This window comes from Ascaphus truei, chromosome 5 (genome assembly GCF_040206685.1).
Source record: "Ascaphus truei isolate aAscTru1 chromosome 5, aAscTru1.hap1, whole genome shotgun sequence".
NCBI classification, from domain to species: Eukaryota; Metazoa; Chordata; class Amphibia; order Anura; family Ascaphidae; genus Ascaphus; species Ascaphus truei.
This window is the reverse complement of record NC_134487.1, coordinates 118,739,183-118,764,721: the sequence shown is the minus strand read 5'-3', so window position 1 is coordinate 118,764,721 and position 25,539 is coordinate 118,739,183. Positions and strand designations below refer to the sequence as shown.

General features: G+C 42.9%; 1 protein-coding gene across 3 annotated transcripts in view; it reads left to right on the top strand.

Moving 5' to 3' along the window:
- Positions 1-25,539, top strand: part of PPM1H (protein phosphatase, Mg2+/Mn2+ dependent 1H) — a 271,895-nt gene that overhangs the window by 187,716 nt on the left and 58,640 nt on the right. For all 3 annotated transcript variants that reach the window (XM_075600520.1, XM_075600522.1, XM_075600523.1), the window contains one exon: positions 15,678-15,796. In XM_075600520.1, coding sequence (XP_075456635.1) covers positions 15,678-15,796 — 119 coding nt within the window. The remainder of the gene's footprint in view (positions 1-15,677; positions 15,797-25,539) is intronic.

Here is a 25,539-nt window from a genome sequence, read left to right as displayed (position 1 = left end):
GTGCCTGGATTTGTGCCTTTGCCATCAGCCTGTGCACTCGTTGTAATGCAGTGTATTGATATGATCTTTTTGTCAATAGACCGTTCTTTGTACAGGGCTAAATACAGGACAAGGCATTATATAGTAAAAGTACCTGAACTTAGTGAAGGTCAGGTGGCCCACACCAAACCCAATAAGGAAAAGCAAATTACAGATGAAAATGTGTTCGCTTTAATGGAAAAGCCACTTGAAGTTCACCTAGAACTGTACTAAATACCTTTCGTAGAGTGGGAATTCACCTCCCACTGAGATTTTCACATCTTTCACATTCTTTTCCTTCTCTTTCTTTGCTGAAGCCGATATTGAAATAGTGTTAACTTTTCTGCCCCTGAAATTAAGTGGACTTGTGCTGCCATGTAGAAACAAAAATGCAATTTTCAGACACAAACGAGCCACTGGTGCCATTGCCAGTTTTTAATTAATCATGTTTAACTTATGACCTTACTATGATACATTTTTACTCAAATAGCTTGTCTCATAATATATTTTTTCATGCAGAGTAAAAGTTTTCAAACAAAAGGAGGCCTGTTCAATAGAATTTCTCATTTAACCTCCCCGGTGCTGGAATTCCAGGCAATTACAAGGTGCAATATTTGAAGCAAAAGTTATTTTTTTCTTTATACACTCTGGTTCGGCATTGATTTTCTTTTCCTTTTACAAGTGACCACCATCACAGGAACAGATACAATTTGAGTGAAATAATCACTAGATAGATCTTAAATATTCCACCTAAAGCTCCAAATGTGATATTTAAAAAGCCGTTTTAAAGATTCAGAACTAATGGATGTGTGTGACTTTACTGAAATGTAACGTTTCTCTACCACACATAATTATAACATTCCTGACAAATGTTTCATCTGATGTATTATGTGGATGTTGGGGCACTAAGCTGAAATGGAGAGAAAGTCAGCTCACAGTGAAGGGAGGAAAGCGAACATTTGTTACGTTCTGATAGGTGTTCTACTATCCCTTCTAAAGTGTCGCTCCTGCAGCTGATCCTTATCCCGTGATATCATTAGGGAGTCTCAGTATTATACAGAGATCCTCCCTCCTGGAGTGACTACAGGCAATTTGTCATTTTGGTTACTTTTGGCACCATTTGCACCGGCAAAATAAATTTGCAGTTAATTTTCTATCAATGTGGAATTAACCCCCTCACCACGAATTTCACAAGTAACATCAGGAATTTGCCTTTATAAACCGGACACTATGGGGCCTATTCTATAAGCCATGATAAGCCTCTTATCGAGGCCTTTTTGCCCAAAATACCTACTGTTATTCTGTAAGCCTCAATAAGTGGGCGATAAAGGCATGAATCGACAATTTTTTCAGCCGTCAAAAAATAATTAAACAACTGTAGAGGGAGAAAGGGGGTGGCCCAGTATTAAAGGGGTTGCACCCCATATGGCCATCCCCTGACCTCACCAGAGAGACAAGGGGTTAACTGGACTGCGGTCCAGGGATGAGGTTTGCACCTTGTTGTACCTTGAAAATGTATGTTCCCCTGTTTCCATGTTTTCATTATAAGCATGTATTTTGATGTTTTAAAGTGCATTTCTGTATCTCCAGTTCTGGAGGTCGCAGAGAGTTCATATTTGGCCAATATGTGGAGTCTCTGTAGGCATTAAAAACTGGCAAAGGTCGACCCACTGAGCCCACCAGAATGGAACTTATTAATATGTGTAGATATTAAAGTGTATATGTATTTTATTTTGGATCTGTTCTGAAAATGCAGACGCCATTTGCTAGGCTAATAAGTCATGAAGGGCAGACGGCTGAGTAGCCTAAGCACGGTGATCAAAAAGTAACTGCCTTGATTGTTACCCAATGTCTAGGGATTAAGTATTAGTCAATCAACAAACTCTGCCAGTCAAATTGTTACCTGAGGGCATGGGTTAGTCTGTTAATGTGGAGACACAGACTAGAGAGTGGATACAGTTAATTGTTCACCAATAGGCTGTATTCAATGGTAAGAATAGGGTTGCACAGGTATATAAACTGTGTCAACCCTACAGTTTTTAGTTGTGCTGGAGTTGTGCTTCTGATACCATCTTGAATGTCACTGGATTGCTGGAGTTGTGCTTCTGATTCCATCTTGAATGTCACTGGACTGCTGGAGAATTGCTATTGGATACTTCTCCATTCCCCAACCCTAAGTAAGTGTTATCTTCTTGCCTGTTAATTGTACTATATTGCTGTGTTCACCTTATTTAAGGAATAAATTATATTTTATTATATCTAAGCCTCGTTCAGTTCAACCCAGATATTTGGTGTTCATTATATCTTGTCATAAACTACCGTGACAAGCTCTATAATTAACTGGTGGCAGCGGCGGGATTGAACTGGACCTGTGTTACAGTATACTGCGGGATACTGTAACATAGTAGGAACTTGATGGTAATTGCAAGTTCCTGGGACTAAATATATTGAACACACAGTAGTGCACAGTAGTTGTAACACCACCTCACTGCTGCGACTGAACCATGAGCGAGGCTGAAGGCTCATCCAACATGTGGACCCGAGCTCAGCTGAAGGACAAGTGCCGTGAATATGGACTGCCCTATGAGAACCAGGAGGTCGCAGACATGGTTGACGCAATCGGTGACTATGAAGCCCGGCTTGCAGAGCCTCAGGATACGGCTCAGCTTGCCCTTTTGCAGCCACCCGGAGATCAGGGAAGGAACCCAGTGCCGGGGCGGCGTAATCTCGGGGGTGGGAACGAGTGCACCTCCCGGGAGCAGTGCAACAGGAGGGAGCAGTGCAACAGTGCAACAGGTTGCTGCGGCTACCAGTCCGTTCACCCCTGAAATGTTGGCACTGATTACTGCGTGGGGAGACAGAGGGACACCGGAGGAGCGGCTGCAGTTTATCACTATGGCAGTGAACAGACCCGCTTATTGCCCCCCTGTCCAATCCAACAACGATGAACTTAAACTGGATCAGCACAGTCTCACCAAGTTCGTGGAAGGCACTGACCAGATTGACAGTTTCTTAAAGAACTTTGAAACGCAGTGCCGGCGGTACAAAGTGCTTCCCCAGCATAGGGTTGCACGTTTGGACCCCTTACTGTCTGGCTTGGCTAAGCAAACAATGATGGTGCTTCCAGATGAGTATGCTGATGACTACGAACACCTGAAAGAACTGTTATTGTTTCAGTATGGTTTTACCCCTGAAGCCTACCAGGGTAAATTCCGGCAGGAAGAGAGGCAGCCCCAGGAGTCCTATGTTACCTACATGACCCGCATGGCTTTGTACGGGATACGCTGGGTGGAGGGCTATGAGGCACGGACTTACCAACGCCTGCTGGACCTCATCTTTCAGGAGCAGCTCATGTAGCAGTGCCCGCCGGCGGTGAGGGCTTGGGTGTACGACAAGAAGCCCAAGACTTACCAGGAGGCGGCGAGGCTTGCAGACGACTATGTCGCCAGCCGAGCCCTGATGACCGCCAAACCAGTAGCCAAGGCGGCAGTGGCGGCGGCACCGGTCAGAAAGTCTGCCAATACCCCCCAATGGACTCAGAGGCCGCCTGCGGGCAGCAGTACACCGAAGGCGGGGGAGCTCCGGCATGAGCGCCGGTGCTACAACTGCAACCACCCTGGTCACATCAGACCAGATTGCCCAGAACCCCTGCGTTCTGGCGGACCCCATCAGGGGCAACGCACCCCAGCTGCGAAGCCGATAGCCCGCGTGCAGGTGGCTTCCACCACAGACTCCGGACCGGTCCTGGAGACAACTCCCAGCGAGACGTCCCATGCCACACCTGTCCCTGTTTCATCGGTGCCTACAGCCAGGAGCGGAGGACATCTCAGCGCGGACCTGCAGCAGACAGACGGCCGGAGCAGACATCTCACCCTGGTCACAGTCGGTGACCAGCAAGCAGTCGGCTTGCTGGATTCAGGAGCTGCAGTAACCCTGGTCCGACCTGATATGGTCCGGCCAGAGGAATTGATCCCAGGCCCTGGGATACAGATCACTGTGGCCGACGGAGAGCCACGTTTCTTGCAAGTGGCCAGAATCTTTTTGGATTGGGGGGAGGGCCAGGGTGTGCGGGAGGTGGGGGTTTTACCCTGTTTGGATGCCGATGTTCTTCTTGGCAATGATCTGGGACCGATGACCTGCACCTATGACCTAGTGCCCAAGCCCACTGCAGTGGCGGTGGTTACCCGGAGCCAGACAGCGGCAATGGCGGCGGCGCCAGTCGCCCAGCCTTTGGGACCAACGTTAGCGGAGGGCGCAGAGGAGCCCGGGGAGGTAAGCCAGGATCAGTTGCAACCACAGACTGACTTACTGTTCCCCCTCACCCTTCCCCATTCCCCTGACAATAACATGACTAGGGGGTGGCCAGAATTAGGAGCCCAGTTTAGGGAGGCAGTGAAGACAGACTCTACCCTGGCCGGCGTTTGACTTCGGGCGTCCGAATCTCAGGCAGGGGAAGGCACTGAGCACTGCCTATGGTATAAGGGACTCCTGTATAGAGAAGAAGGGAACCCCGGGTTAGAGGAGGGATTTACCGGTAAGCAACAGCTAGTAGTGCCCCAGGGGTACCGACAGCAATTGTTACGGGTAGCTCACTCTATTCCGTTAGCGGGACATCAGGGGGTCAACAGAACACGAGCCCGGTTATTACAGCGTTACTACTGGCCGGGGGCATCTCGAGATGTGGGCAATTTCTGCCGCTCTTGTGATGCCTGCCAGCGAGTGGGTAAGGCGGGCGACCGTGTGAAGGCACCCCTGAAAGCCCTACTGATAAGAGGGGAACCCTTCCAGAAAGTAGCGATGGACCTTGTAGGACCCCTTATGATTCCTAGCAGGTCAGGGAAGCGCTACATGCTCACGGTGGTGGATTGTGCCACTCAGTACCCTGAGGCAGTAGCGCTTGGCACCACAGATGCCAAGACAGTGGCAGCAGCTTTGCTGAACATTTTTTCTAGGGTAGGTTTCCCTAGTGAGATCCTAACCGATCAGGGGTCGCAGTTCATGAGTGAACTGTTACATTGTCTCTGGGATGCATGCGGTGTACAGCACCGGCGCACTACCCCTTACCATCCCCAGACAAACGGATTATGTGAGAGGTTTAACGGTACCCTGAAGCAGATGCTTCGGACCTTTATAGAGGCGGAGGGGAAAGACTGGGAGATTCATTTACAGCACTTGCTGTTTGCCTACCGAGAGGTACCGCAGGAATCTACAGGCTTCTCACCCCTTCGAGCTACTATATGGCCGCAGGGTACGTGGACCTCTGGACCTATTCCGTGAGGGATGGGAAGGGGAGGCTACTGCTACTGATGCTTCAGTGATCCAGTATGTAGTAGATCTCAGAGACCGGTTAGAGATGCTCATGGGGGTGGATCACCTCAGGGCCGCTCAGACCAAGCAAAAGCAATGGTATTACCGTAGCAGAGAATTCATCCCAGGACAGCAGGTGCTTGTTCTCAAACCCACTCGGGAGAACAAGTTAATGGCTGCATGGTCGGGACCGTACCCGGTCATCCGAAAGGTGAATGAGTGCAACTATGTTGTACAGTTAGAGCCTGAGAGGCACAAGACATATCACATTAACATGTTGACAGAGTACAGAGCACCGAGTATGGGAGCAGTAATGGCCATTTGTAGCCCACTGCTGGAGGATCCGGCGAGCAATGCTCTGCCTGATCTCCTAGGGGAGGCTAGGCAGGGACACACTGTGTCCAGGTGGAGATAGGGGCACAGTTGAGTGCTAGGCAGAAGGGAGAAGCCAGGGACATGCTAGCTAAGTATAGGGCCCTCTTCACTGACATGCCAGGGACCACACATCTCACAAAACACCCAGTGCTCACAGGGGACCTGCAGCCTCTGCATAAGCACGCTTATAGAGTGTCAGCAGAGGTCAAGGCCAGTATGGAAAGAGAGATAGAGGAGGTGCTGACCCTAGGGGTTATTACTCTGTCCCAGAGTCCTTGGGCAAGCCCGGTAGTTCTAGTCCCTAAGAAGGACAAGACCACCCGGAAGAAGGACAAGACCACCCGGTTTTGTGTGGACTACCGCTTGCTCAACGCTGGGACGGTGTCAGATGCCTACCCCATGCCCCGCATGGATGAGTTACTGGATGAACTCGCGGGGGCAAAGTATCTGACACCATGGATTTGAGCAAAGGCTATTGGCAAATCCCACTGACCCTGGAGGCTAAGGAAAAGTCAGCATTCATCACTCCAAGTGGCCTCTATGAGTTTTTAGTGATGCCATTTGGGATGAAGAATGCCCCGACTACCTTCCAACGCCTGGTCAATAGGTTACTGGAAGGGATGCAGAGCTATGCCAGGGCTTACTTAGATGACATTGCTGTCTTTAGTAATTCCTGGGACTCCCATTTAGGACATGTAGCTGCGGTGCTAGATAGGATCAGAGAGGCTGGGCTTACCTTGAAACCCACTAAGTGTATGGTAGGGATGGCAGAGGTCCTGTACTTAGGGCACAGGGTGGGTGGAGGGCACCTCAAACCAGAGCCAGCCAAGGTAGAAGCCATAGTTCAATGGCCTGTTCCAAAAACCAAGAAACAGGTCATGGCATTTTTGGGCACCGCAGGGTACTATAGGAAGTTTGTCCCACAGTACAGCGACGTGGCGAAACCCCTGACTGATTTGACTAAGAAGCAACTGCCTGTGCTTATCACCTGGACTCCTGCCTGTGAGACTGCATTCCAGGCACTGAAAACTGCGCTTGCTGGGGCCCCCATACTGGCTGCCCCAGACTATACCAAACATTTCTTCATACAGACTGATGCCTTGGACTATGGCATTGGGGCTGTGTTGAGCCAAGTGGGGGACGACGGTAGAGAGCACCCTGTGGTGTACCCCAGCTGAAAACTACTTTCCAGAGAGGTGGCCTATGCCACCATTGAGAAAGAGTGCTTGGCCATTGTGTGGACACTCAAAAAACTCCAGCCCTATGTGTATGGAAGGGCTTTCACGGTCCTCACAGACCACAACCCCTTGAGTTGGCTGCAGGGGGCATCAGGGGAGAATGCCAAGTTGCTAAGGTGGAGCTTGGCCTTGCAAGAGCTTGAGTTTACGATTCAGCACAAAAAGGGTAGTGAAAACAGCAATGCTGATGGACTTTCACGTCAGGACTATCCCTCTGAGACTGAGTTCGTTAAGGGTGCCAGCAGTGCCCCACTCCCCGTTAGGGCCAGTGGGCCACAGGTCACCCATTAAGAAGGGGAGGTGTAGAGGGATAAAGGGGGTGGCCCGGTATTAAAGGGGTGGCACCCCATATGGCCATCCCCTGACCTCACCAGAGAGACAAGGGGTTAACTGAACTGCGGTCCAGGGATGAGGTTTGCACCTTGTTATACCTTGAAAATGTATGTTCCCCTTTTCCCATGTTTTTATTATAAGCATGTATTTTAATGTTTTAAAGTGCATTTCTGTATCTCCAGTTCTGGAGGTCGCAGAGAGTTCATATTTGGCCAATATGTGGAGTCACTGTAGGCATTAAAAACTGGCAAAGGTCGACCCACTGAGCCCACCAGAATGGAACTTATTAATATGTGTAGATATTAAAGTGTATATGTATTTTATTTTGGATCTGTTCTGAAAATGCAGACGCCATTTGCTAGGCTAATAAGTCATGAAGGGCAGACGGCTGAGTAGCCTAAGCATGGTGATCAAAAAGTAACTGCCTTGATTTTTACCCAATGTCTAGGGATTAAGTATTAGTCAATCAACAAACTCTGCCAGTCTAATTGTTACCTGAGGGCATGGGTTAGTCTGTTAGTCTGTGTCTCCACATTAGAGAGTGGATACAGTTAATTGTTCACCAATAGGCTGTATTCAATGTTAAGAATAGGGTTGCACAGGTATATAAACTGTGTCAACCCTACAGTTTTTTAGTTGTGCTGGAGTTGTGCTTCTGATACCATTTTGAATGTCACTGGATTGCTGGAGTTGTGCTTCTGATTCCATCTTGAATGTCACTGGACTGCTGGAGAATTGCTATTGGATACTTCTCCATTCCCCAACCCTAAGTAAGTGTTATCTTCTTGCCTGTTAATTGTACTATATTGCTGTGTTCTCCTTATTTAAGGAATAAATTATATTTTATTATATCTAAGCCTCGTTCAGTTCAACCCAGATATTTGGTGTTCATTATATCTTGTCATAAGCTACCGTGACAATAACACTGGGTGATGTCACATCTTTTAAACTAATGTAACCTATCACATGGTACACCAACCATCCCATTGGCTTTAATGGGTACAGTGGGGCCGGGGTGGGTGGTTAGGCCTCCTGGGTGGGAAGCGGGGGATGGGGGATTAACCCTTAATTACTATAGCGGTTATTAACCGCTAAAGTGATTAAGGGGTTAGCGGCCATTAGATTGTATTTTTTCTTGTATCCTTGCTGGCATAGGAGGACATGGACCTGCAGTATGCTGAGGAGGACGCCCTTTATGATGGCAGGGGTAAGTTAAATGTTTTAGTTTTATTTCTGCTGGTTGGCTATTGTTTGATTTTATAATGAGCAAATGCACTATTATCCATATGTGGATAATAGTAATTTTGCCTATAACTGTACTGTATGTGTTTGGGAGGGTTGTTGGGGGTAGAGAAGGTGTGTAGAAGGGCTGTTGTGTTTATTTTTATTTCTTGGGGGTAGAGGGATTGGGTGAAGTGGTAGTAGCCCCAAGGATGGATGTTTAGGCCTTCTGCGGGGTAGCGGGACTGGTTAACCCCTTCATTAACATAGTGGTTACCATCACTATGGTAGTTACGGGGTTAACTCCTCCCACAACCTTTGAGGCAGGTCTAACCACCTGGGACTACTACCCCCTTCACCCACCCCCTCTGCCCAAGAAACAGGCTATTGAGGTTTAACCCCTTCATTGCCGCTTAGGTAATGGAGCTGTTTTATTATACATTTTAATACTCTAGAGTAATGGAAAAAACCGGAGCACAGCCCACCAGCACATCACAGGACACGAGGGTCTTCTTTAGAATGGTTTATTGATAAAAGAACATAGGGCAGAGTTCCTAAAGACGCTCTGACATGTTTCGGGCACAGGGCGCTTTATCAAAGAATGGACCACTCTTTGATAAAGCGCCCTGTGTGCGAAACATGTCAGAGCGTCTTTAGGAACTCTGCCCTATGTTCTTTTATCAATAAACCATTCTAAAGAAGACCCCCCGTGTCCTGTGATGTGCAGGTGGGCTGTGCTCCGTTTTTTTCCATTACTCTAGACTACTACTCCTTACCTGGCTGCATGCCGCTGGTGATACGCTGCTGCAAGCTTTCATTTGGATACCAGCTGTGACCTCCTCCCTGCTATACACAGCAACCCATTCCGGTGAAAGAGGCAGGCGGCTACTTATCATTGACGAGCCGCACTGGGGCTGCGTCTGTCCAGTGACGGAGTCTTCGGTTTGGGGGCCCGTTCACCCCCCTCTACCATACGGAGGTATTTGCCCTGGTTGTGGCTACTGAGCTCCATAGCGGGGATTCCCCTATTTCCTGACGCCGCGCTGCCCGTCATCGGAGGCTGCTGTTGGTGGAGACGCCGGCTCCCAGTGATTGCACAAGATTTATAATCATCTTTTCCACTTCACTTACCTGTGAGTAATTTTACTACGTCCGTAGTAGTAGTGATCGTGCTGCATGTGGCAGCCAGTCGGTAACAAGCCTTTCATTTACTATCTTTGTTTACTCATTACCTTCTTATACGTTATCCTTACTGGCAATTGCTCACAGGCTGACACACATGGTGTGTCTATTACAATATCTAGAGACACTTATTTACAGCGTATCCCCAGTCACACACCTCTACAAACATTTTTTGGAGCACTGGATTGTTTAGACTGCCCTGTGGTCTGAATTTCTATATATACATTTTAATACTGGTGTAGATGAGCAGGGGATCTCCGGAGCAGAACCGCATTTATTTCAGGTCTGGGGACTCCCTGCTTCCCGAGATACAGGCCCCGTTATGGGGTGCCGGTATCTCCTATGCATTTTATTCCCATGGTTATGTGACGCAAGACATTTAAATGCATAGGAGATACCGGCACCCCATAACAGGGCCAATATCTCGGGAAGCAGGGGTTCCACCGACCTCAAATCGACGCGGTTCTGCTCCGGAGACCCCCTGCTCATCTACACTAGTATTAAAATTTATATTAAAATCTTTTGATCGCTAGCGAGATATGTGCAGGGAGAGGCGGCTCTCTCTGTGCAGCTCTCTCGGCAGATAAAATTAATTCCCGGATTTGGCCTTTTGAGAGAGGCGGTCATCACGTCGCCGGCTACTCGCCCATTTGGGAATTTTGCTATCACAGTTAATCGAGGCGTTCTGTATACCGTGATTGCAACGCTCAAACAAATGGCGGCGTAAACAGCCCAGCGATTATTTTTATGAAGGCTTATAGAATAGGCCCCTATAACTACTATTTATTCTCCTACACAGAGAGATCGGATATCCAATATTGATAAAAGGAACATGTGAGACTTTTTATTCTTGATATATACGTTTATTCAGCTTTTTCAAGATTCAGGTGTTATGCGTTATGTAACTGTTTATTTGATTTAAATTTTTAAATAAATGCATCAATAATATATGTGCTTTGTCTATAAGGTCCTCGGTCATTTCCTACATTAATATTTTACTTGGAATCATCACAACAATTAGTTCATGCACCAGAGTTTTCTCCTTTTCTGCTCTATGCAGGGGGCCTGGGACCCCCTTAGTCTTTACTCCGACAGCAGAACTAATTTGTCTTGTTATCCAATTTAGATCCTATTGTATGGTCAGTTGCTTTTATTTTACATTTACACCACATTATTATTTTTTTTATTGCATGCTAGCACCCCAGCCATCTCCTCTTCCTCTATACAATGTAACAATGTCACTAGAAATGTTTTGTTATTAAGATGGCAGCCAGACGAATTTTATTCAAAGCAGTGAAAGTGTTAATACTTCTCACACCATGATGCAGGGCTTTTTTTTAAAGTGTAAGGAACATAGGGATAATTTAAAATGGGCTGAAGAAGTTGCTTAGCGGTAAGAGCACTGAATATCTTTGGCCATGCCTGCTAAAACTTCACACGTTTCTATACAAGATAAAAAGAAACCATGTCACTAGAAATGCCTACTTCTAAACAATATGGCATTGTGCTGGGTGACCTTGTACTGTACTTAACCTCAAGATTCTTTTGGTTGAAGTAGGTATTCTCAGACTATTACAACATGGCAGCAAAGAAACCATCTTATAGCTATGATTTATTCTGCCGTTCAGATAAGAAGCATTTATGAGTGCTTTATTAGAATATTGCAAATTGGCATGAGAAACAGATTCTGGGCATTACACCCTTCTTGGGTGGATATGTTCCATGTCGGCAACTTCAGATGACAAAAGGGATTGAATAGATCTTTCTGAACACCTCCACTCAAGTACGTGCAGCACGTCCTGACCAACTACGAAAACCACAACTACATGATCGACTCATACAACTTCTACAACTATGGCTTGCATCCGAACTATTTGCCCGAACCCATGGATAATTCAAGTAAATTAGATTGACATAGAAAACACATGCGCACAAATTACATACCAGTAGTACGTACGCACGCACATGTACACAAATTCAATGAACCACATATGCATTCCATACAGTTTATATAGAACACGCATGCACACAAATGAGCCACATATGCATTCCATACAGTACGCATATCGGTACATAAAGGAGCACAGTGTTATTCATGCATCTATTTCTTTACAATTATTAATAAATAATCTCACAATTATTTCACAGCTGAAACCATACAAGAGATAGCCAGACAATGATGCTGGTTGAAGAAGTATTATTTCACAAAGCCTTTTTTTTTTTTTTTCTAACCCATTCAGTCATAGTCCTCACATTTGTGTTAAGAATGTTTCAATTATTTAATTATTATTAATAGTATGATTGATTTTTCAAACATCCAGTAATCACCAGCACAATTGTGGACTTCTGCTTAGTTCCATTGAAGAGACAGACATCTGTTGTGGTGTTGTGGTGTTGTGGTGTTGTGGCTATAAAGTGAACTAAACAGGAAACAAGATGTCCGAAGGAGGGAAGAATTGTGAATGTGGTAAGTGCTGAAAAAAAAAACAATCTTCTTGTGCATAATGGTTATATTATTTTAATTTTAACAAATATATAGTAATTTTGGATGCCTCTAGAATATATTGAACATAAAAATATTATTTTTAAAATGATCTTGTAGTACAAACGAGCTGCATAAACCTAACCATACCATTGTGGTAGCTGTGCTTCCATGTGTGCAAGTGTAATTATAAAACTCATCTTTGTATAGAAGTGTTAGTATAAGTACATGTTTTTTTGTCCAAACTAAATGTTTTTCAGTATATATGTTTTTTATTTTTAACCTTATTTTGAACCTTATTTCAGATCAGATACAGAATTAGAAGAATTGCATCTGCTTATGCAGATTTATCATTCCTGCATGAAAAAGAGAATATGGCCAGATCAGAAGATCAAGCAGAGGTAAATTTTCAAAGGAATAAGAAGTTGCCACCAAAAAAAGAGCTCTTCCAAATGATACAACATTTATGATGGAATCAACACTTTCCAAAACACTTAGACATGCCAAATCCTCCTAACTGCGGTGCTCCATTGTTCTTAATAAATGTTGCAGATGTTCTGTGTTTTGGGTCGTCTTTGAAGAAACAGTGACTCGATGGGAAGAAATGTAAAATGTATACTGCTGCCTGGGTAATAATGGCCTAATTGAAGTACACTTAATCCATGATTCCTGGAGAAAAAACAAGTATAACACTGTTCTATAGATACAAATGCAGCCACCAGTATTAGATCACTTGCCTTGGAAAATCTGGGGCAATCTCACAGTACATGCCTCAACATTTCTGTGAGATTCCTAATGCCCCCTTGCTGTGTTAATCCGATGGGCCATTAGGATTACTGTGGGGTACCTTAGTTTTTACCTAATGCAAGTGATCTATTACTGGTGGCTGCATCTGTATAAGGACAGGGTCACATTCAGATACAGTTAGTGTACTACTGTTCACAACACTGAAACCGGATCTTACCTTTAAATATAATTATAAGTCCTTGTCCAAGTCTAGAGATGGCCCCCACACATGAAGTTTGAGTAGATGCTTCAGTTGAAGTTTCAGGGGTAAATAAGAAAAAATCTGTAATGCCATAGTGGAAAATCGTTCCAGGGTGACTGATGGCTCAGAAAATTTTACATCAAACTTTTCTCCACTATCAATTCATGCATTCACTTTGTTAACTATTTTACTCTTGATAAATTCCTTTATCCTGGGAAAGACTCTGCAAGAATAAGAGAAATTGGACTAGAAGCAGAAACTAATATAATGTCCACGCATATCGCTTAGCATGTGCATAAACATTGCATGTACAATTCATTACTTTACCTTACACATCCAAATGTCCAGACCAAGTGGTGTCTCATTAGTCTGATGCATGACTCGGACACTGGAATATTCTTCTTCTTCTGCAGAATATCCCAGACCTCTGCAACAGACCACTCATGATTTTCCGGGCTGATCTCATCCACCAGCCGAATCATTTCACTGTGAAAGAGAAAATTAGGAAGTTGAATAGAGTACAGATGACTAGGCATACTGTAGAAAAATATTAGAGGCAAAAGTGTATATATTATTGTACTTACTCGGTTTACATTGAACATGCAAAGACACAGGAGCACAGTGTAATTCATGCATCTATTTCTCCTCTGTTATTAATAAATAACAATCTCACAATTATTTTACAGGCAAAACTGTACAAGAGACAAGCAGAAGATATCATTTTATTTTTTGTCTTTGTTTAATCTTTATTTTCATCCATTTTTGCAGATTTGGCAGGCTGATCAATGTCAACACCTTGTTAGTGTAGAAACTGCACACAGTGATAATGGATAACTAAGGTAATGTATGTGTTCTTTTCAATTGGCAATACCTGTACTATGCATGTGCACAAATGAAACACATATGCATAATGTATGCGTTCCATACAGTTTATATACAAAATGCATGCACACAAATTAACTACGTATGCGTTCCATACAGTTTACAGCAGCACAGTTTTTTTTCTCTCGATTATTTTACAGGTTAAACTGTACAAGAAAAAGCAAGAAGAAGATGTTGGTTGAAGAAGATTGTATTACTGTATGAAGATTTAATTATTTCACAAAGTCTTTGTTATTTATCTGTAACCGCTAATTTATTCTAATAAAAATGTCATACTTTCAAAATAAACCTTAGTCATCTTAAGTTTTTTTTTACATTGAAACAGTGTATGGTAATAAGGGGTGGGTTACGTTGCATTTAGATTAAATACACATTAGCACCACCTATCATTCATTCAGAGTACTACAGCAGCTGCGGTGCCGCCACACGCAAATAAATTATTTAATGATTTACAGTATGCTTGGTTTAGCGCGGCACCGAAAACAGTGAGTCTTAATACATCTGTACCTTATTGTGCCCCAAATGTAAAAATCTAAGATCAAAGCTCTTTGGGTAAAGATCGCTATTTATCTAAATGATAATTTACGCTATCACAGCTAAATGAGAACAATCTTAACTCATCATTATTATTACTGATGTATTGCCTTCAGTGATGGTTAAAGGAAATTATAGGCTAAAGCTGTAATATTCCGGGCATTCTTGAAATCCCTGCTCTCTGATTGGTTAAAATTCCGGGCATTATCCAATCCGGAATTTTTGGCAGCTTCAATGTATTTTTCCAGCCAATCAGCTTTTCCTTTTGTCAGAACAGCTCTGAGACAGGGCAGGGGATTGGTCAGGATGCAGGAACAGCTCTCAGACAGGGCAGGGGATTGGCCAGGAAGCAGCAGCAGGCAGTGACTCCTCCCCCTCCCTCCGTGAACACAGCTTCATTTTGAGTTGAGGAGGGAGAGTATGTTTGTGTAGCTGCAAAGTAAGTGGCTGTCTGCAGTGTGTTTGTAGCTGCAGTTTCTGTCTACTTAGTGTGTGTGTGTGTGTGTGTGTGTGTGTGTGTGTGTGTGTGTGTGTGTGTGTGTGTGTGTGTGTGTGTATAGAGCTGCAGTTTGTGTGTGTGTAGCTGCAGTGTGTGTGTAAATGTGGTGTGTGTGTGTGTGTGTGTGTACACAGAGGGGGCAGCAGTGTGTGGATATAGATAGCTGCAGTGTAAGCATATATAGAGGTGCTTTAATGTATTTACCATTTTATTTTAATAAAAAAAAATCTATATAACTAAACAAAAGTGTCTATCATTTATGAAAAAAAACCTAGATTTAGTCTACAATAGTAATAATCCCCTCAGAACAGGGCATTTGCCTAGGGCCTTCAACTCTTCCAGCCAGGGCATTATTGGCCAGTAATGCCCCGTTCTTCGGGGATTATTACTTAAACAACACATGCTCTTCATTGACAAAGCAATTGTTTTTAGATTCTACAGAAACACTTTCTGTTTTTAAACAATTCCACTTGTGCCACAACGTTAACCTTTTTTTACAAATGATAATACAAATTTGAACCAGATGTCACAACCGTTTGTTATACCCAGATTTGTCTTTGTTCTTTGCATAAACATGACTGTTATTGTAACCACATTTTGTTACCTTTTTTCCATTAGGCTTTTCTGCAGCCACACCTGCTAGGAAATGAGTTTACACATTTAGAATTTCCAAGGAGGGTGCAACGCAAGGAACTGGGGAAGATGATGCTCTTCAGGGACTTTAATATGACAGGCTGGTAAGATTATGCCTTTTTTTATTTAATAGAAACAGTGATAAAAACTAAGGTTCATTTGCTGGACCCTTGAAGAGCAGAAGAGTCAAATAGGTATTTTAAAGGACTGGTATTTGGATGTCAAATATTCACTCAAGTTTTGCAGAGAAGAATATTAATGAATATGTTGCATTGTAATTAGTGTACAAATGATTGTTCAGAAAATAGGTAGGTAATTGTGTACTGCGGTGAGATATTGGAACATCATGTTTTATTAATATAATAGCATGAACTGACTGAAGGAGCTATTTGAGAGCAGTAAAAAAAGAAGAAGGTGTTCTTTGGATACCTAGCAGTGATTTGACTTCCTTTGGACTGATACTGTAGGTGGTTTTTAAACAAAAAAAAATAATTCAAGCCTCATGTACAGTACACCTTAAGACTTTGAAAGATATTGATTGTGTGTCGGTTTCACAGAGTAAAATGTAGGAAACTGTTCACGTTTCGTACAGTACATGAAAACCCACTTATACTGTATGCAGCAATGTTGATGCCACATCAGTACTTTAGAGAGTATTCGACATTTAACAACAATACAAAAGCCAGCCAACCCTTCCCCAGAGCATTACAGGCCAGTGTGACAGCAGAGGGACTTACAGTCTCTTTAAACTGTTTGTATTCTTTTTTTATTTTTAAAGCAGCGGTTCTCGTACAGTACATGAAAACCCACTTACAGTATATACTATGTATCAATGTTGATGCCACATCAGAACTGAGAGTATTCGACATGAAGACTAATACTGCATTGCCTACATAAATGTTGCTCCCACTGGTTTTAGTTCTAATACCCAGTTTCTAATGGCAACAAATGAATTATTGAAATTTTCTTTTCTGCGGATCGCATCATGACTGACATTGATTCCATGAAAAGAGCCATTTTACAATGTACTTGATGGTTGATGACCATCATAGTTTATTTCTAATTAGACTTCAAAGTTCACTTCCAATTTTGCCGGCTAGGTATTTATACTTAAACTGTTCAGCATGACAATTAGGTTTTACATTTGTTTTTATTTAGAAAATACAGTTTAATGCATGAAATTGCAAATGAATCATAAACATGAGTATAAGGATGCTATCTGCTGTGCATCAATATAAGGATGCTATCTGCTGTGCATCAATATAAGGATGCTATCTGCTGTGCATCAATATAAGGCTGCTATCTGCTGTGCATCAATATAAGGATGCTATCTGCTGTGCATCAATATAAGGATGCTATCTGCTGTGCATCAATATAAGGATGCTATCTGCTGTGCATCAATATAAGGATGCTATCTGCTGTGCATCAATATAAGGATGCTATCTGCTGTGCATCAATATAAGGATGCTATCTGCTGTGCATCAATATAAGGATGTTATCTGCTGTGCATCAATATAAGGCTGCTATCTGCTGTGCATCAATATAAGGCTGCTATCTGCTGTGCATCAATATAAGGATGCTATCTGCTGTGCATCAATATAAGGCTGCTATCTGCTGTGCATCAATATAAGGATGCTATCTGCGGTGCATCAATATAAGGATGCTATTTACTGTGCATAAGTTTAAGAATGCTGTGCATCGTTATAAGGATTCTATCTGCTGTGCATAAGTTTAAGAATGCTGTGCATCGTTATAAGGATTCTATCGACTCCATGTGACCTTGGGCAAGTCACTTTATCTCCCTGTGCCTCAGGCACCAAAAACATAGATTGTAAGCTCCATGGGGCAGGGACTGTGTCTGCAAAACGTAAAACTATATAGGAAAAAGATAAATTTGGCGCCTTATTCGACACTCTTAATACTGGAAATACAATATAATTTTAAGAGAAAAAAAGTGGAATATATACAACCATTTGGTGATGTACCACACGATAAATGCCCTTGTGGTTTCCAGCGATGATTGTTGTAGTGATACTGTATATCAAGTGCATGTAATGAAAGAAAAGACACACATAGCATAATATTATATGTAAATGTAACACATATCAGACACAACCAAACAAGAATAAATAAATTAAATTAAACGAAGTAGAAGCCTCAAAGACAAAAGAGGTGATGAATACTGATAAAAAACACATTTATTACAAAATATACAAAACAAATGGAAACTAAGTCCATACAGGAATCCAATAATACTCTGCTAGACTAGGTGAATGCCCTACTTACTAGACAGAAGATGTTAGCAGGCAGGGAATATTGCCAGAGAGTATCCCCTCTCACTCGTGGCAAATCTGCTGTCAGTGGGTTGCTGTTGCTGGGCTCCCCCTCGGTCCGCCAATGGTACCGGTGTTTGACGTCTTTCAAGCCAGGCTGCACCGAGTCTGTTCTTAAATGGGAGTCCTCTGCTGCTCTCTCTCTCCTATCTGATCCACAGCCCTGACAGGATGTCGGAAAGGATATCTCAACGCCCCCCAGACTGCGGCATACACCTCCGTTAATCCCCAGCGTTGGATGTCACTCACGTCGGAATGCGCCAAATGTTTTTTGGTATTGGAGTGCTCCGCTCCCACCTGGTTCACAACTCTCGCATGATGTTAACAGAATGCCGGTTCCGGTATGCACCAGGTCACTGCCTTCAGTCTGCGGTCTCTATTATGATGCGCTATTGAGACACGGGCTGCTGCAGAAGTATTATGATTAACCCTACGCGTTTCGAGAGGCAGTCTCTCTTCGTCAGGGGTATAGTAGTAATGTTGAGCAGTGTCCATTTTTAAATAGTCCTGGATTGTGATTTATTTGATACACCTGTATTTGCTCTCTGCACATGCGCAATGGCTAATAGTGCTCTCAATAATATATTTGCATATTCACGATGCTTCTACAAACTAAATAAAACATACAGATAACATAAAAATGATATAAAGGAAACATTTTAACTAACATTCATTGATATGACACATTCAATAATCCATAATTGTGTTGAAACTAGATACACTCATAAACCCTAATATTATAGAGATATAGAAATAGATCAATAAGTGGAGCTACATCATCTCTTTTGGTTAGTTATTCATGAGAAATCCCCAAACAATAGAAGATTCATTGCAATTATCTGTTTGTCGAAAGCAGACAGATGCAAATGATCTAATTTATATATGGAAACCAGACAATGGTGGATAGAATGCCAAGATAATTGCAATATAGCACACTTCTAGACACTGGACTGCATAAGCAGATAAAGGGAATATTTTTCCTAATTTATATAGTGCCACACCACTCTTCTAAGGGTACATTTGGAAAAATAGAGAAAAAGGGGGAGGCAGAATCAAACGGCAGAAATAAACTCCACCTTCAAGCAAAAAGCAGTCACATCAAATGTATAGAATGTCAGTCTTCTCCCAAGAAGGCGTTGAGATCAAACTCGACATTCAAGCCCATTGGCGTTAATGTGCGAGTGCATAAATCCAATAGGAATCTCTTCTTGAGAGAAGACTAACTGAATTACCATATAAGAAGGTTTTATGTGGTACATGCGCTCTAGCGCCAGATCCGAATATTACATATGCTTATAGTCATCAGAATTAATCCACAGCACTTATTAAGGGGTTAGAGTAGTCTTGAAACAGTTGTCAAGTGGTATGAAATTCTTAAAGGGGCCAATAACCCCTGAAGGGACAGAGTAAGAGGGTAAAACCCCACTTCTCAGAGCATCATTGGGAAGATCCCTTTATCTGTATTAAACCACACAGATAATGCAATGTTGAATGAAGATTTCTACTCGCATCTCTGGAGTGCCCCCATCCTGTGCTTGTCATGAAGCGTGCTGCCTCTGGTATAGAGTCAAGATCCGCATCCAAAGAAGTGTAGAGCACAGCCAAGAGAGTGGGTCAGAAAAATGTGTTTAAAAATTCAATCTTTATTCGTTAATTAAAAAACGGAGGAGTAGAGACCTCCTACATGTTTCGTGCGTGTTGCACTTTATCAAGGAGTTACTACCACGCGAGAAACGCATCAGAGGACCCTGCTGTCTATTTTTTGCTATTATGCATATTAAATAAATATTTTTTACTAGTACCAGCATCCAGCCCTATTTTCACAGCTGTGCTCCGCATCTACCCTATTTTGTGAATCATTATAAGGATGCTATCTGATGTGCACCAGTTAATTAAGATTATACCTAAAGTAGATTTTGGACAAAACTCTAGGTTGGGAGAAAAAAAATCTTATTTTGTTATTCTGTATACAGTAGAGGCAACTCTTATTCTAACAAAAAACAGTGGCAATTCCCCAAAAGACCCAGGAAACACCCAGGTACATTCTGAATACATGCCTTAAACTTTCCTTAAACTAGCCCCAGCATTTCTGCATTGATTAATGGCCTATCAGATTAACAGCGGGGGTCCCTGGCAGTCCCATTCAAACTGAATTGGACTGCCAGGGATCCCTGCTGTGTTAATCCTATGGGTCGGTAGTCAATGCAGAAATGCCTTAAACGTGCCTCAAACTAGCCCAGAACATACCCAGCACATACCCAGAATGTAACCCGGCTAGTTTACAGCAAATGTTAGAATAAACGTTGCCTCTACTATATAATAGGAAGTTTACCAATTAAGTTAAGCTGCTACATTATTGTAATATCTATGTACATTTTTACGTGTCTGGTTCACTTTTTTTTATTAGGCTTTATGAAATACAGTACTTTGGTCACTTTTTTTTTAATTGTTCCTACTTCAACAAGCTGGGCTTACAAAAGCCAGCAAACCTTTCACCAGAGCATTACAGGCCTTCCTGAAAGCAGAGGGACTTAAATACTGTAGTCTCTTTAAACTGTTTGTATCCTTTTTTCATTTCAAAGCAGCGCTTCTCCCCCTGACTTTTGTCAGTCCTTGCAAGGAAAATAAAAAATGGCTGCACAGTCACCCAAATGGAAGCTGCAATATCATCTCAAATGGGATGGGATGGTTTTCTTTTGGCCACCGGAATGGGACTGACTCTTTTAGCTATATTGTTTTCTCCCTATCAATAATTCTTGTAAGGGAATTTACAAAACTAAATTTTGTGATTCAGCTATGGGGGACCCCAAGTTTCAAATAAGTGTGTGTATAAGAAAAAGCAGTAGCACAGGTTTCTGATTTACAATGGTTAGGCATATTTTATAATTTAACAGACAAGGGATAACATTTAGTAGAAGGTAGAAGTAAATTGGATCCAATTTCAGAGTTTGAAAGAATTCAAGGGATAATAAGTCAGTGACCGTTAATAGGAATATTTTGGGTTGTGCAATGTGCTTTGCCAATAAGAAATGGACGTTTGGTATCCCTTGAACATCAATCCTTTCAAGTCACTTTTTCAGACAAAATCCAGATTTGGTTTAAAAGCTAAAAGCCACCTGTTTCTCACGTATAGAAAATAAAATAATTAAATAGATGAGACTGTCATTTTGACAAGAAGCAAATAAAGTTCACTGAAGGTGAATTGGCTACATTTTGCCAATAAATGTCAAGATTCTCATTTCTTCTTTTAACATGCCATGTCCAACAAGCCATAATATACTATATACTGCAATTATCTACTCAGCTCTGTCACAGTAGTTTGTTAATAATAAAAACATATATTGAGTTTTTCAGTTTGAGGCTTAAAAAGATCAATAACATTGATGTTAAGACCTTCAAATACATTGAATAAATGGTGAATGAAGGGGAAAAGTCTATTTAACCAAGATAGAAATTATGAAACCTGTAATCATTTGTCGGAAGCTAAGAAGATTTTTTTTTTTTTTGCTTGATTGAAAGTGTTATAAGTTAAGTATTGTTTATATGACTTCAGTGGTCATAATGTTATTAAATCTGGCATGTTGGCATGCTCTGATTTAGACAGAATGTTTTTCTATAAAATAGAAAGAAATGTCTTTTAAATATTAATAAGGGAGGAGGTGGGACACGATGATTACAACTGAAAATATATATAATCTGACATTTTATGTTGCTACTAAAGAATGCATTTTTATATGATTATTTTCATTTTTAAAGATGAGGTCAGGAGATGATGATGATGAGGGGGGGAAATGAGATGATGATGAGGGGGTGGGGGGGAATGAGATGATATTTATTTATTTATAAAAATGTTTTACCAGGAAGTAATACATTGAGAGTTACCTCTCGTTTTCAAGTATGTCCTGGGCATAGAGTTAAGATGACAAAGAATACATGGTTACAAATTATGGTTACCATAATTCACAGGTCCTAACACTGATAATACAGAGTATTCTTCCTGGTATTGTCCAGGTAAATAAGAATTTCAATCAGATTTAGAACCATGCAGCTGATTATGACAGATCAATTATGATCATTCTTCCTAGTATTGTACAGGTTATTAAGAATTTTAATCAGTGTTAGGACCAGTGAATTATGGTCATGCCTTGGAGTGGCTCACAGGCTTACAATCTTTGGCCAACGTGTTAAACTAAATGACCCTTTTATTTAAGAGATATATAGGTATTTCACTGTGTATTTTTGCCACTTTGCAAACTGTTTGTTTGGAGTATATATTGCCATGCCCAGTAGCACTGCTTTTTGTCATTTATATACATATATATATATATATATTTTGTGGTAACTTTTGGGGCTTACATGAGCTTACTGGGTATCTGTGTGTAGTGTTTAAAAACAGTTTGTTTTGGGAAATCAAGTTTTCGAGTCTCAAAAAGTGTAACGCTTAGCTCACCACAAACGAGGCACGACCGGCTGAGGTAGGGAATTTGATAGAACGCAGAACACAACCGCGAGGGCGTGTCTAGAGTGTAGGATTTTCGTGCAGGCTGGATCAGGATAAACAAGGAACTTGCAGTGTCAAGGAGTGTAGAGTAGCGGATCGTTGGGGTACGTAGCCGGAGTCAGGATTGGAGAGGGTAGAGTAGTCCTAATGCCAGAGCCAGGGTCAGTGCAGGAGAGAGCAGCGTTGTAGTATTCCAAAGCCAGGGTCAGACTAGGAGAGAGAAGAGTAGTCGTATCCAAGCCAAGGTCAGTGCAGGAGAGAGTCACAGGTAGATATCCAGGTACGGTCAGGCAGCAAGATCAAGCAGACAGATTCCAGGAGATAAGGTTCAGCGTCACACTAACAGGAGTTATGCTCGGCAATGATTGAGAGTTCCAGGAGCATATTTAAGGGCCCTCCCACCTATGGGAGGCCATCAGGAACTGGAGCTGCGTTTCAGGATAGGCTGCTGGATCGCGCAGGTGTGTCCTATTGAACAGCCAATTGCGATCGCATCAGATCGCGCACACGTGTCGCGCGCAACCCGTGCATCACATAGGCGACCCAGTCGCGCGCCGTCTTTGCACGTCACCACACCCACGCCAGTATGGGGGCAGAGGCGGGACCCCCCAGAATGGAGGAGGATCGTGGAGCATAGCCACGCTGTGCAGGTCCCACATCAGAGCGGGGGCAGGACCGAGGGGTGGAGATTGAAGCCAGACGAGGAGACTGCGCACGCATCAGGTCCCGAGGAACAGGAGCACCCCCTGTGCCCAGAGAGAAGAGGCCGACAGGTTCCATGCAGTACCCGCTGGCTGCCCATGGGTACCACCTCTGGGTTGCTTGGTTTGGGTACCACGGAGATCAGAGAGGGAAGTATGGGTTAAGGGGAGAGATGTACCAGCACGGCGAATCCTCACAAAAAGTCAGACTGAAGTATGTGTTCAAGGTCGGAGAGGATATGGTTTTGTGCATATAGGATTGTGTCATCTGCATACATGTGTATTGAAGCTTCCTTACAAGCTGTGGGAAGATCAGTGATGAACACTAAGAAGAGTAGGGGCGCTAGAACAGAGCCTTGCGGGACACCACAGGTGATATCCAAGGGGTTGGAGTTAGAGCCTGAGATGGACACATGTTGGGATCTACTAGATAGGTAGGACTGAAACCAGTTTAAAGCATGCTTCCCTATTCCAGAGCACTTGAGTTTGTTAAGCAAGATAGCATGATCAACCGTATCAAAAGCCTTTGCAAAATCTAGGAATATTGCACCAGTGAGTTGTCCCCGTTCCATTCCGCACTGAATTTCATTGCAAACTTTTAGCATGGTAGTTACGGTGGAGTGTTTGGGGCGAAAGCCAGATAGGAATTGGCTAGGGAAATTTGTCTTGGTATAGAAATCCCTTAATTGGGAGTGAACAAATTTTTCCATGACTTTGGATAGTATTGGGAGAGGAGAGATTGGCCTGTAGTTTGAGACAGTGTTTTTGTCCCCACTTTTGAAGATTGGGACAACTCTGGCAGTTTTCCAGGTTTTGGGGATATGGCCTGCAGACAGAATAGAGTTGACTATGGAAGCAATTGGTTTGGCAATGACTGGGGCACCAAGTCTTAGGAACTTAGATTGTAGTAAATCAGGTCCACATTGGCTGCTTAGTTTCAATTTGAGGAGCGTTTGTGTAATCTCCTCTTCGGATACTGGGCCAAATTGAAAATTGTGGTCAGTGTTGGGTGGGGTGGGGCTATATGGGTACTCCCAGGATGAGTTTCATGTTTGTGGTTTGGGTTGCGTTTCGCTAGTAAGTTAGTAGCACACCCACAAAGTAATCATTGAATGCATTTGTAATGTCAGTGGGGTTTGTCAGAGTAATATTCCCCTTAGTGATATTACTTGGTTGTTGATGGTGTTAGAAGGCTGGAATATGTTGTTGATAACCTTCCAGAAGTTAGCTGGGTTTGATGTATTCTGGAGGAGATTGTCAGAGTAATATTGTGCTTTTGCATATCTTGTTTGCCTTGTGCACATGTTTCGCAGGCATCTGTAGTGATTGAGATCCTTGGTAGTGCCAGTTACTTTGTAGCTTTTCCACAAGGCTTCCCTAACTGGTAGACTGCTATAAAGTCAGTTGTAACCCACGGAAGGTGGGCACCCCGTACTCTTATTCTGCATAGTGGAACATGGGTATCACAGAGTTTTAAGAACTCGGATTGGAAATAATCGAGCGCAGAATCAGGGTCGGGAATTAAATCGATTCTGTGCCAAGGGCAGTTGGTAAGGTCAGCCAGAAACTGTTGTGCTTTAAAGTTTCTAAATGTTCTAGTGATGAGAACTTTAGGGCTTGATTGGGATGGTTTAATTTTCCTTAAACAGTACACTATTGCATTGTCACTGAAAATGTTAAGAAGGATGCCTGAGGATTGGATTCTGCTGGGATTTGAGGAGAGAATCCAGTCTAGCAAGGAATGCAATTTCAGGTTTGTCTGTGTGGGTTGGGAAATGAGTTGCAATAGGCTAAGCGACTTGATTTGTATCTGGATTTTGTCTTTTTTAGGGTCGAGCCAATTGTAGTTGAAATCCCCATGAACTAGCAGCTCACTCTTCTTATTCAGAGAGGAAATGGAGCCAAGAAACTGGGTGATATCAGTCAGGGACTGTAGAGGGGCTTAAGGGGGGCGGTAGATGCCAGCAACCAAGAAGGGTTTGCAGTGGGCTGAGTGGTTGAGGGGGGGGTAGTTGTGTGCAGTCAGTGTTGGGAGAGGCTGCAGTGAAATAAGTTGTAAAGGGGTGGGGTGTTAAATTGTGCAGGCTAACAAGCATAGGGTCATAGTGTGGTCACGGTAGCTCACCGTTTGTTGCCTTGTGTAGAAGAGTTTGCAGTAGGTCCAGTCCCCAGTCACCTCTAGTCAAACTATAGTCTAACTATATATTTTCACTTAAATTTATCACTTTAAATGCATCACTCTTAAGATGCCAATGCTACCCTGCCCTGATATGATGATGAGGGAGGGGGGAAATGAGATGATGATGATGAGG